Source organism: Aspergillus japonicus, assembly GCF_003184785.1.
Source record: "Aspergillus japonicus CBS 114.51 unplaced genomic scaffold BO86scaffold_74, whole genome shotgun sequence".
Classification (NCBI taxonomy): Eukaryota; Fungi; Ascomycota; class Eurotiomycetes; order Eurotiales; family Aspergillaceae; genus Aspergillus; species Aspergillus japonicus.
This window is the reverse complement of record NW_020291711.1, coordinates 76,825-90,245: the sequence shown is the minus strand read 5'-3', so window position 1 is coordinate 90,245 and position 13,421 is coordinate 76,825. Positions and strand designations below refer to the sequence as shown.

Here is a 13,421-nt window from a genome sequence, read left to right as displayed (position 1 = left end):
CCCTAACCGGTTAGCGCGGTCAGGACCGCCTTCTTTATCGGACCCCCAGTGGGCGGCAGAATCGGCATCGGTATCTACAGCGTTGATCGATTTGGAAGTTCGTTCTACTTGCTTGGAACTTTTTGGGATGCTTGACAAGGCCAATTGTCTTTCATCATGACAGTCGGTGCTTTCTCCGAATGGCGCAAGCTGCCTGTGAGTCTGAGCGAGTTGTGCATCAACACGACCTTACGCTGTGGACAATCATTCCGGTAATTTTTCTCCCCTTCTCACCTCGCCGCTCAGGGCCCATGTGCTGCACTATCCTATCCTAAAAAGCGCTCACAAAGCTAATCCAACTCTCCCAAAGATGGCACAATGTCCCCGACAGCGACGAATGGCGCTGCGTTCTCCACGGCCGACTGCTATCCCTAAAGCAAGATCCCACCCACCTCTACTACCGAACCTACCTCCCCTCTCACCCTCCCCAGAACACCATCTCACCACCACCACCACCACCCAAAACCGCCGCCGCCATCCCTCCAACCCAACAAAAAGCCTCTCTCCCCCCAACCGACCACATATCCACTCCTACGAACTATGACGACGACCCCATCCTCCCCCTCCTAACCGCCTACTTCAACCTCCCAGCCAACCTCACCACCCTGTACGAGGGGTGGTCCCAGCACGACGCGAACTTCCGCCGGAAGGCGCCGCAGTTCACGGGGATCCGCATCCTGCGGCAGGACGCGTGGGAGGCGCTCATCGCCTTCATCTGCAGCAGCAACAACAACATCGCGCGCATCTCGCAGATGGTCGAGAAGCTCTGCCGGCGCTACGGCGCCTTCGTGGCCACCGTTGACGGCCGCGCGTACCACGATTTCCCCGGCCCGGAGGCCATGGTCGGCGACGCCGACGACGGTGAGGAGGGCGTGGATGTGGAGGCCACCCTGCGCGGGCTCGGGTTCGGGTACCGGGCCAAGTACATCGGTCAGACGGCGCGGATTGTGGCGCTGGAGCGGGAGGAAGGGTGGTTGGAGGGGTTGCGGAATCCTGAGTCGGTGGCGTTGGGTTATGCTGGTTCGCTGGGTGGTGAGGGTGGTAGTGGTGACGCAGGGGAATGGAAGGAGGAAGGGAGGGAAGGGTATCGACTTGCGCATGCCAAGTTGCTGGAGTTGCAGGGCGTGGGGCCTAAAGTCGCGGACTGTGTTTGTTTGATGGGGCTGGGGTGGGGTGAGGCGGTGCCGGTGGATACGCATGGTGAGTCTTTCTTTTAGCTTCTCTGGCGGAGGGATGTTACTGACCGTGGCATATGTGTACAGTCTGGCAGATCGCGCAGCGGGATTACAAGTTCGGGAAGGGGTCGCATAAGTCTCTTAACAAGGTGTTGTACGATGCCGTGGGAAATCATTTCCGCAGGCTTTGGGGGAAGGAGGCGGGCTGGGCGCAGAGTGTGCTATTCACGGCGAATCTGAGGACTTTCTCGGACCGCTTGGCGGCGACTTCTTCCAAGGTGGGGGTGAAGGTGGAGGTTAAAGATGAGGAAGGGGGGAATGACGGTGTTGAGGTTAAGACAGAGGTTACCACGGCCACGGCTATCCCATTGAAGAGGGCAGCAAGCGAAGATGGCGTCAAAGTTAAGGCGGAGGACGATACGGACACGCATGCTGTTCTCCAAGCCTCCCAGACTACGACCACGAGACGGATGTCCAAGCGGCTCCGGAAACGATGAGGCGATGAACATACCCTGTATCATATTTCTTGTACTGTATATATTTGCATGTCTGTATGAAAAACAGCTCGGCGGACTCAGAGTCACTAGAGCAAGGTCAATAGAGCAGGACTCTGATCGTCCTGATTAAAGGAATAGTTCTGCATATGCAATTGTAGAGATGTGCAGAATTCGGGCGTGATAGCTCGCAGTCCCGCAATGGTGCTGTACTCATTCAAGATGCATTTTCTCCTGGTTCTCATCGTATCCGCAGGCGAACGTATCACAAACCGTTCAGCATTGCATAGATACTCACTCCAAGTGGTATAGAAGCTCGAACGATGCACATCTCCAAAGTACGAGTTATACTTACAGTCGCCTGTCCTTCAACCCAACCTGCCACTTAATTCATGGAATGCGAGCAATGTGTTGTCCATGCCGAGACTGGGCCAAGAAAACATGTTCCTCCAAGCACCTGCTTGGCGCTCGAAGCTTCCACCACAGCCATCAACCGCTTGGCAATGATACTTTCTGAGCCTGTATCTGGACAAAGCCTGTGGCTTCTCGTTGCCATGAATCGAGAGACGAGGCATCCAAACCAGGTAATAACTTTCGAGTCATGACGAGCTAGCGTATTCGAATCAATGTCACATCCATTGGAGCCATGCAGGCTCCCGAACCCAAGTTCTGAGGGAGCTGAAATGCAACATCACCCCACAATGGAAGCTTAACCACTGGGTTAATTGGCATTGACAATGATAAGAAAGCCAGATAGCATCTCCGAGTTCGGCAGTACCCAAGGAGAAATAGGCTGGTCAGTGATCCGAGTCGGTGCTTTTGCTGTGAGACGGCCCATGGGAATGTGCAGTTGGCGCGGGGGTAGAATCCGTCGGGAAAGGGTTCCCGACTCATGAGAGTCCTTGAGTCAACGCATGATATGGGGCATGATACCAATTGCCCGGAAGGGCTGGCTAGACGAACCGAAAAGGTACCGATACAGCTGGCTGATTATGTATCACTCGACAAGCAGCCCATTGGTTCAGAGGTACTGTACCAATGCCTCCTGAGTCCGACTGCCCGTGTGGACAAACTCAGAAGTGACTTGGTGCGAAACCGTCCGGTAGACGGGCGACGGCATCCTGGTTTAGTGAGTCGGCCGACCAGTCGGACCAAAGCTGATGTTACATAGACTCGGCTAGAAGGAGCAGTGAGTGGGTAGGAATGTTTGGGGTCTGGCACCAGCATATTGGCTCGCGTGGCACCACATGACCGGAGAAAAAAAATAAGTGGCAGCAGTGGACACCGGGTGGGTGAAGAGAGGAAGAGAACAAGGTAAAAGGTTCAATTCTCGCGGTTGAGTTTCGGTGGGCGCTCACTTGGCAACTCATGGCTTAACACTATTTTGCATGGACGATTACCCCGCGTTGGTACTGGCTGGGGGAGTGGGGGCACATTTGGGGGACTGGCCAGCCAATGTGAGTGCGAAACAGGAGAACAACAAGCGGGTAAATCTTTATTCCACCATCACTAGTAAAGAGAGAGCACTTGCTGCCAGCAGAACAAGAAGGCGTCATGGCATGACAGACTCGAAGGTTCAGGAAGACATGGAAGTGTGAGAGAACAAGAAAATGTGGGGAGTTCTTGGCCTCCGGGGGAAAGCTTGGCAATGGGACAGAATAGACTCAATGGCCACCATTCCTGGTCATCTGAGATAGAACAGTCAGTCATCATGATGGAAGAGAAGGGAGGATTGAGGGGAATTAAAACAAAGAAGAACAAGAGGAGAGGGTCTGGGCGGACAAGCAGCTGCCTCATTCTGACTCAGATGAACCCTCATCCTCCTAGCCATCTCCTTCCTCGCATGGTTTTGATTCGGCCCAGGTGTCAGCCTCTACTGCCTCATGTGAGTGATCGGCAAGAGTCCGAAAGGCTAACCAAAGCCTGGTCCTCAGAAAAGCACCTGAGCTAGGTTTATGTAGGTTTTGATTAGACCCGAGGAGAAATCGCGGGGTCTGTCATCCTCATGGCTGCTCGGCGAACATTCGCCTGCCCGACGTCGGCCTTTTAAGACTGCGGCCGAGTCTCAAATTTCGGTTCTTTTCTTTTCTTTTTCTTTTCTCGCGTTTCACTCTTCGTTCTCTGCCCCTTTTCTTGCCTCTTCTTCAGTCGAACGGTAGTTGTCTGTTCTTCTATCCAGCATGTCTCATGTCGAAGAGGACGGCCCCTCACGGGCAGTCCAGCATCATGTTTCGGACGAAGATGATTTACCGTCAATGAGCATTGGAAAGTACCTGATCACTCGGATCCCGACCCTGGTGCCTCCTATGAACCCTGCTCCGAATCCAATCAAGGCTCTTACTCTGCTCAGTGGCAAGCAATGGCTCTTCTTTGGTGTAGGTGACTCGAGATCCTCCGCGCCGCCCGTTCGCTGCTAATCGCATCTCTAGGTCGCCTTCTTTGGTTGGACGTGGGATGCCTTCGATTTCTTTACCGTTTCCTTGACGACCACCCAGCTCGCAGAGGCCTTCGACAAGTCGGTCACAGATATTACCTGGGGTATCACCCTCGTGCTGATGCTCCGCTCCGTGGGCGCAATCGCCTTCGGCATCGCTGCCGACAGATGGGGCCGGAAATGGCCTTTCATTGTCAACAATATCATGTTCATTGTGCTGGAGCTGGGAACAGGTTTCTGTAATACGTATCGTGAGTTCCTGGCCTGTCGCGCTCTCTTTGGAATTGCCATGGGGGGTCTCTACGGCAATGCCGCGGCTACTGCGCTTGAAGATTGTCCAATGGAGGCGCGTGGTATTGTGTCTGGTTTACTCCAGCAAGGCTATGCGTTTGGATACCTGCTGGCGACGGCTTTTGCACGCGGACTGGTTGACACAACCTCGCACGGTTGGAGACCCTTGTATTGGTTCGGCGCATGTCCTCCGGTCTTGATCATTATCTACCGGCTCTGCCTGCCTGAGACGGATGCTTTCATCGAACGCCAGAGGACTCGAAACTCTGTCCGAGGGGGAGTAACATCGACTTTCTTGTCGGAGGGCCGGACAGCTTTGAAGCGGCACTGGTTGCTCCTGATCTATCTCGTGCTGCTCATGGCAGGCTTCAACTTCATGGTGTGTACTTTCTACTGTTCGTTGTTGACGCCAGATTACTAACTAAACCAGTCGCACGGCTCGCAAGATCTGTATCCGACCATGCTCAAGAGCCAGTTCGGCTTCTCGGCTGATGCGGTCACTGTCACCCAAGTCGTCGCCAACCTGGGCGCATTGACGGGAGGCACCCTGTGCGGCTGGGCGAGTCAGATCTTCGGCCGACGATTCTCCATCATTGTGATCAGTATCGTCGGCGGTGCCCTCCTCTACCCGTACACTTTTGTTACCTCGACCAATGTCATGGCTGCCGCCTTCTTCGAGCAATTCTGCGTGCAGGGCGCTTGGGGTGTTATCCCCATCCATCTGATGGAGCTGTCCCCAGGCTCAATCCGCACCTTCGCTGTGGGTACAGCGTACCAGCTAGGCAACCTAGTGTCGTCAGCCAGTTCCACGATCGAGTCAACGATCGGCGAACGGTTCCCTCTGCCCCCTTCGGACACTGGAGCCAAGCGATACCAGTACGGCAAGGTGATCTGCATCTTCATGGGCTGTGTGTTCGTTTATGTGATCTTGGTGACATTCTTGGGCCCGGAGCGGTTGGGACGTCAGTTCGATGTGGCACATGATGCGGACATGGCGGAAGTGACGGCGCATCGCGGCAAGGACGATGAGGTTGTTGAGAGTGACCCAGAGAAGGGTACCGTGCGTACTCTAGAGGGCTGAAGCACGCGGCAAGAAGATGTTTACATTATAGTACGAGATCTACGATGTGATGATTTAGCTTTCAAATTTACGGACTGCAGGACGCTTGGATAGTATGACAGGAACTGCTTCAATCATGCATGGCCATACGATCTTAAGATCTTCCCACAAGACCAAGCGTTCGTTTACCGTAGAGACATGATTGCAAGTATAAGTATGTAAAGGGTCAAGCTTCTAATTGAACAAAGAACCTTGAACAGGGTGATTGGGAAACGTTGAACGATTGTAGCTTGCCAATGAGTCCGCTGCTTGGATCTTTAACCTGGGATTCGACCGAGTCAGTCAGTCAACGCACGGGACACAACACAAGGAAGTCAGGCTCCAGTCTCCGCAGGGCATTATCAGCATCTGCTTAATTGAAATGGGCTCATTGTCTCGAGTGAAGACCATCACAGGGTTGAAGTCTCTTCATATGCATTGCCAGTGTTGTAGCATCCAAATAGGAAGACAAAATAAACTCACCTGGGATTTTATGCAGGTTTGTGCATGAGTGAGTGGAGAGGTGGAATCATCCGGGTTGGGAACTGGGGAGCAGGAGCTGGATTTATAGGTGTTGGTTAACCCCGCACGGCGGTCGCCTGGCTGGCACCTGCAGGGGTGATGCGTGGTCTGATGTATCATAGTTGTTCGTTATACTACGGGTTGAGTGTCTTGTGCAATAAATGCAATAAATGCTGAATACATATCTTAGGGACTGATGTGTGCTGCTGCACAATGGACTCCGTAATTTGCCCGTTCTCCATCCACTTAACTACTCGGCTGCGGGCTGGTGGTGGAGCCTGAATGGAGTCTCTCAGGGTCTCATTGCGAGTCCAGACTGCGCACTCCATATTAGCAGAGTATGCTAATTTGAGACAGAGAATAGGCCTTTTCGAGCCTGCAATTGATCGTGTCGACTGTTGCGCTTCATCCCATCACTCTCTCTCTCTCGCTCCAGCATGTAGTAGAAGTTGAGGCCAAGAGGATTCTCTCCTCGTAGCTGTCAGGCCGACTTGATCCATGGGACCCATGGAACCCATGGAACCCTCCGGGCTTCGTCCCTTGTATCCCAGTTGAGCGGCAATGCGACGCTGACTTCATGACATCCGGACTGGGGAGGATGCGGAAATGGACAAGAACTTTCACTGCTGCCTCATGAGAGAACAGTACAGTACGTAGACGGTAGAACTGACAGTCGATGGGTGGTGGCTCGATCGTGCCGACTTGCATCCGCCAAGCCCGTTCCATCTGCGGTGCCAAAAAAGAACCTCAACCAACCTTTCCAGTTCCATCGCCTTGCCTCGCTCGCTTCCCTACTGCTGCTAATTTACCAACTGCTGTTGCTGCTGCTTTCACTTCTTTTTTCCCTCTCCTTCCTATTGAACCTCCTTCGGGTCGACTCGTCCTCTTCTTTTTTTCTTCATTCACCTTCTCCCGGCCTTCCTCTCCGTCGCCGGTCTTCTCCTCTACTGCTATCTTCCCTCCTCGTTCCCCTCCTTATCGCCTCCGTCCGTCGGTCGCTCGTTCGTCCTCCGGCCCAAACCCCGAGCTCGTTCCTTTTAGGGGTCCATTCGGTCTCGAACCAACCACAAACAATTGATTGGGGAGGAAAGACAGGAAATACTGGCACGACTTACACTTACACTTTCATTCAGCTACATCAACCCCATCGTCGTGCTTGTCCGTTCGTTCGCCGGCTCCTCCAGATTGCACATTGTCGCATTCCAGCCTCCGTCTTCCAGGGACGGATCCCCTTGCCGCCGTCTACCATTACCGCACACTTCCACCCCATCCCATCACTTCTCGGTCTCACCTACGTGCTGGATGATTATCCCGACTACGGCCACTTCCAATGCACAGACGCTCGTCTGGCTCGCCGGCCGAGGACGACGCTGAAGACTCCGTGATCACCGTCTCTCGAACCCAGACTGAGCCCAGCCATGTTCCCCATGTTCTCGATCCGCCGGAAAAATCCCGCTCGCAGGCAGCCAGAACCGGCACCAGCTTCGATCTACGGCGAGACACCACAGGCACCTCCAATACCCGCTCGAGAAACTCGAGTCTCTGGCGCACGCCCTCCGCCTCTCATGAGTCCCGATCGTCGTCCGTCATGACTCCGCTGGCCTCCCAGCGACTGCCCATGGAAGCCTCCCCCGAAGGCCAGCACCGCTTTCGCCCGTCGCATCTCCGCAGTCCCTGGCCGATCTCCGTCCTAGCCGCGCTCACCACGCTCGTCGCCTCTATATTCTTGTTCTTCATCTGTCGGTCCTTTACTGTACGGCAGGTCGGCGGCGATGGATGTGGTATTCCCGTCATGAGCCCCACCTTCATTCGCATGGTCGGATTCGATACGGAACATACTCGCTTTGCCAGCAAATACAATCTGTTTCTTTATCGGGAAGAGGGGGTGGATCCGTACAACCAGGAGAATCTCGGGGTGAGTTCTTGGCTCAGATTTGATCCCAGAGTCCTTCATTGTTCTCCATCGAGTACTGATGTTTAATCGTGGTTTCAGCTTAATGGTGCACCGGTGCTCTTTTTGCCTGGAAACGCCGGCAGTTACCGACAAGTTAGATCCCTGGCTGCCGAAGCGTCGCGCCACTACGCCGATGTCGTCCGTCACGATCAAGAGCGCCTCAAGACGGGCACACGAAGTCTAGATTTCTTTATGATTGATTTCAACGAGGATATGGCAGCCTTCCATGGCCAGACGCTGCTAGATCAGGCGGAATACGTCAATGAAGCTATCTCATATATTCTGTCACTCTACCACGATCCTCGACGATCGCGGAGAGACCCCGGCCTGCCAGATCCCAGCTCTGTCATTCTGATTGGACACTCTATGGGAGGCATTGTGTCTCGCACCGCGCTGACCATGGCCAACTATCAGGCGAACTCCGTGAACACCATCATCACCATGTCGGCCCCGCACGCAAAGCCTCCGGTCTCTTTTGAATCAGACATTGTCCACACATACAAACAGATCAACGATTACTGGCGTGAGGCTTACTCGCAGACATGGGCCAATAACAATCCGCTGTGGCATCTGACGCTGATCTCCATTGCCGGTGGTTCGCGCGATACAGTGGTTCCGTCCGATTATGCCAGTATATCTTCGCTCGTTCCGGAAACGCACGGTTTCACTGTTTTTACCTCCACCATTCCGGATGTCTGGATAGGGATGGACCATCTATCCATTACATGGTGTGATCAATTCCGCAAAGCAATCATCAAATCTGTATTTGACGTGGTAGATGTTCGCCGCGCCAGCCAGACGAAACCGAGAGCCGAGCGCATGCGGATCTTCAAGAAATGGTACTTGACCGGTCTGGAAAGTGTGGCAGAGCGAACGCTCCCCCAACAAGGTACCAACAATGTTGTGCTTTTTGTTGAAAGTGTTACTGACAGCTTGAGCAGAGCCCAGCACGCTCTTGACATTAGAAGACAGCACCAACACCATCCTCCCACAGGGCCAACGACTGGTTCTCCGCGAATTCGGCCATGAAACCGGTCCGAACGTGCACCTGCTGCCGGTCCCTCCGCAAGGCGTATCAGGGAAGAAGTTTACGCTCCTTACGAATCAGCACTTCGACAGAACGGGCGAGCACGGGACCCTGGAGGTTCTGTTCTGCAGCGTTTTTCCCATGCACAACGGCAAATTTGCCGGCGTGTTCTCAATGAACATGGACTTCTCCGGTGGCAGTGCCGGCTCAACTCGCCTTGCCTGCAAGAATGCCGCTGATGATGGGATTCATCTGCCGGCATCGACGCATTCTTCCCGACATGCTTATGACAGGGTCACGCCTTTCTCTTACCTACAATATGATCTGGAGGACCTAGTGGAGCATCAGTTCGTGGCGGTCGTTGACAAGGCTCGTTCTCCGACTCGCGGATGGGTCGTCGCTGAGTTCTCCGACAGTTCGGACTCAGTGATCAGAGCCCATGTGGGCTTGGGAGGACTGCTCAGTGCTGGTGTCAAGATGCGACTGCCTGCAAATCGTCCTATGCTCACGGAGGTCAAGATCCCTGCTTTGCATTCAAGTCTGTTGAACTACAAGCTCAAGATCGTGCGACGCGGCCCGCGGCATCAGCAGGAGCTCTTCGCGCCGTTGTTGCGCCAGTCTATTCCGGACCCGCACGAGTCGAAATTCTTCGTCAATGTCCAGCATGTTCATGTCAACCTGCACGGCGTTGCGCCCTTTATGCCTCCCCCGCTTCGCGAACAGGCAGCACTGGGTGGAGTATCTTTCCAGCTGTGGACGGACCCAACTTGCGAGTCGTCGGTTGATATTTCTTTGGCAGTGGATATTCTAGGCAGCTTGGGTGAGCTCGTAATGCGCTACCGGACTGTTTTCGCGGCTTTTCCAGTTCTTGTCATAGCCCTTGTTCTTCGCAAACAGTTCCAGGTGTATAACGAAACCGGCTATTTCATCACCTTTCTCGAGGGCCTGGACAGCACCATACGATCATCCCTGCCCATCCTGCTGCTGGCGATGTCACTGCTGGCGTCCTCCCTGGCTACATCTAGCACCCTGCCGCCGCGCGACGAAATGTTCCACTGGCACACGAACGCCACCGAGACTCCAGTGGACTATACGAAGAATGACCTGCTATTGGGCTCTCAGGATGCCTTCTTCTGGTTTCTGGTACCCATCTTTGGCATGGTTAGCGTGGGTGTTTGTGTCCTCATCAACTACGTCGCATTGTCTCTGCTTTCGGTATTCGCCTTCATATATGGTCTCCTGAACAGCCGATCCGGTTATATCAAACGAGATGACAAGGGGTACGTTTTTGGGTTTTTCTCTATCCAGATTTCCACTAACCGACGCAGAAATCTTTCCATGTTCTCTGCTCCTACGCCGAGACGGAGACTGATTAACACGGCTATCCTGCTCATTCTTGTCTCGACGGTTGTTCCTTACCAGTTTGCATACATGGTAGCTTGCATTGTGCAGCTAGCTACCTGTGTGCGCGCCCAATGGCACGCCAAAGAGACTGTAGGCCTTTCCAGCCCTATTTCTGAGTTGTTGCTGATCCTTCCCAGAACTCCACGACTCACTACAACTTTGCAAATTATACGTACTCGATCTTCTTGTTGATGCTCTGGATCCTTCCGATCAACATTCTCGTTCTGCTTGTCTGGGCGCACAACCTTGTGGTTCATTGGTTCATGCCCTTCTCTTCCCATCATAATGTGCTGTCCATCATGCCTTTTATCCTGCTTGTCGAGGCTATGACGACAGGAACCATGATCCCCCGAGTCACCACCCGGTAAGGTCTATTGCAGCTACGTCTACGGGCAACCAAACTGATGAATCCAGGTTAAAAACCATCACCTCTGTTCTCCTCTTCGCCATCGCGGTGTACTCGGCGGTGTACGGCGTGTCCTACGCCTACCTCCTGCACCATCTTACTAATATACTGGCTGGCTGGCTGGTCGTGATCTACCTGTTTGGCAGCGGCTTCTCGATCCGTCGACTGTGGCGGCTTGTGGACGGAGATGACGGGACGCCCGGCTCCGCGGAATCCGGCAGTCACATGAAGAAAAAGCCATAATGGTATTCCTCCGTAGATGTTGTTTTTTTTTGTTTTGCTTTCTGTTGCATCATGCCGGTTGCCCTGTTGGGGGCCATGATTATAAGGAGTTCGATCGTCGTCTGCTTTGGAGCGGTGTTGCGTGCTTTCGTGTCTGTCAGAACGACGGACGTCCAACATGTACAGGATTTGGTTTCTCACCGATCTGTTGACACCATGAGTCGTCTGTATATACGGTGGGGACTGGGATATAGACTCTAAGAGATAATACTAGTACGCAGATTCATGTGACTCATGGTTGTGTAGAGATGAGTTCGTGGGAGTACGGTACACCTGGCGGACCGGACCACATTGGCGGAAGGATGGAGTTGCCGGACACTTTTGTAGTCGCTGATCGACGGAGATGAAGAAACCTCTCTGAGGCGAATCGGTATGGCTTCGCACCGAACGCTAGATCGAATGACTCGAAGAGCTTTGCGTCAACCTCCCAGGACCTACCAATTCTAGACTCTTCGCCTCTCTAAGTTTCTCCGTGAGAAATCCAACCGCCAAGACCCAGCGATGACTGAACCAGTTGACATCATGCGGTGAGTGAGCCGTCCCCCAACCTTGGAAGCTTGGAAGTATACAAATCTGCCAAGAGATTAGATCGCCCGCCCGCCCGCCAGCATCTCCAGCGTCAGCAACAGCATCAGTCACACAGCATCAACACTGCTGCCATGACAAATCCAAATCCAGACCAACCCAGCTCGATACTCCAAATCTTCTCGACCATCGTAATTACTAAAGTATTATGCCCACGACAGTAGCTCCAAACATACCAACCCTATGGCCTATGGCCGACGCCCCCTCGGAGCAAGATCCTCAGTCCTCGGCATAGCCCAGCGGCATCGGAGTTAGATTTTTTATTAGTTCTTAATCTCGGAATTGAATAGACCCCATAGGCCATCGACCCCCCTCCTTCGGACTGAAATTTTATACCCAGAGGGAAAAGGGAAGCTCAACGCGCGACCCCACGTCATTTTTTTTGGGGGGCGAGTAGATCTGGAATTATTATTGGGATCAGTCTGAAGTGAATGTGAATATGGAGATTGAATGTGATCGAGTCATAGGTTGTTGAGCATAGCCCCCACGCACATGCTTACCGCTCTACTGTGTATAGCAGTGGAGCTGGAATCATCTGGGCTGGACCTTGAGTCATCAGGGTGGATTTGAGAATTGAGTTAACATGTTACACGCATGTGGATGGCCGGTCCCCACCAACCTTAACAGAGGTTATTATTCATGGATCATAACTTAGCAGTCTTTCACTTTGGGTTGGGGAATAGGGATTCCGAATTAGGATCCCGATCTGGGGGGGGAGGACCTTGGCATACCTATTTGGTAGGCGTGTCGATCATGGGGATAGACTGGATCAACTGGATGGATGGACTGTAGCTGGTAGTGTAGTTACACTGCAACGGTGTGCGGTTACTCTTGTTCGAGGGGTGTACTCTGGCCACATGAGAGTGTTGCTTTGAAGTCAGATAGAAGTATATTGAGTGGGTTGTCAATTGTCTTCTTCTGCTCGGGAGAGGCATGCAATCCATTAGATCTCAATCTACAGCTACAGCTACAGTAGAGCCACTACCACGATCACTGAACCTACTTCCTGCGTATATGTATACTAATAGGCAGCCATAGCATCAGCATCCGCACCAGCAGCAGGCAGACCCCGCTTGCGTTCACTTGTAGCGACGCGACATCCCGACCACCACACGGAATACGAACCCCCATCCACGGTTTGGCTCACAGCCGCATTGGCTCGATACCCACTGACTCAATCCCTTTCGACTCCGATCCCGGGCCCATCACCCCGATGCAGTTCCTCGAAACATCATAGCCTCAGCCAGAGCCTAAACTAGTACGTAGTGTAAACGTGTATGGTGTTCGGGACTGGGCCTTGAGTGCCTCGTGTTTGTTGAGGTCTGCTCCTTCCGCGCCCTTCGCGCCTTGGTATGTATGCACTGGATGCAAAGGGTGCAAAGCAGAGATGGGCTGGTCTGGAGAAGGAGGTTTGTCAGCTTAGTTGTCTGTCTGTATAGATCTATCTTGTGATCAGACTGCACCCTATACAATCTGGGGTTCGTATGTGAACTTAGTACTCCGTAGATACTGAGGAGTCTTCAAGACCTAACATTGATAACCTCAAATCTAGCCCACCCTTCTTATTATTCACTGACTTACCTCCCCAAACTCTACTACGTCTACGTAGTAAGTTAGTAAACACAGCACTGTATGAAAGGGCGTAGACCAAGCATGACACATCCACATCCACATCCCACGCGATCCACGCGCCCAACCCTAGGTACGTT

General features: G+C 53.2%; 3 protein-coding genes across 3 annotated transcripts; all 3 read left to right on the top strand.

Annotated features, from left to right (window-relative positions):
• Positions 1-90: 90 nt before the first annotated feature.
• Positions 91-1,818, top strand: BO86DRAFT_347413 (8-oxoguanine glycosylase OGG1). The gene is made up of 3 exons (XM_025669280.1): positions 91-251; positions 350-1,239; positions 1,302-1,818. Exons 1-3 carry the CDS (start codon positions 157-159, stop codon positions 1,709-1,711), a joined length of 1,395 nt encoding a protein of 464 aa, XP_025523304.1. The 5' UTR covers positions 91-156; the 3' UTR covers positions 1,712-1,818.
• Positions 1,819-3,820: 2,002 nt separating this feature from the next.
• BO86DRAFT_413147 (sugar transporter family protein) lies at positions 3,821-5,514 on the top strand (the record flags this gene model as incomplete). The annotated part of the gene is made up of 3 exons (XM_025674711.1): positions 3,821-4,083; positions 4,138-4,812; positions 4,864-5,514. Exons 1-3 carry the CDS (start codon positions 3,889-3,891, stop codon positions 5,512-5,514), a joined length of 1,521 nt encoding a protein of 506 aa, XP_025523303.1. The 5' UTR covers positions 3,821-3,888.
• Positions 5,515-7,384: 1,870 nt separating this feature from the next.
• BO86DRAFT_403739 (GPI inositol-deacylase) lies at positions 7,385-11,088 on the top strand (the record flags this gene model as incomplete). Its single annotated transcript, XM_025673959.1, has 6 exons — positions 7,385-7,969; positions 8,048-8,897; positions 8,950-10,315; positions 10,364-10,529; positions 10,577-10,803; positions 10,854-11,088. 6 exons carry the CDS (start codon positions 7,385-7,387, stop codon positions 11,086-11,088), a joined length of 3,429 nt encoding a protein of 1,142 aa, XP_025523302.1.
• Between the last annotated feature and the right edge of the window lie 2,333 nt (positions 11,089-13,421).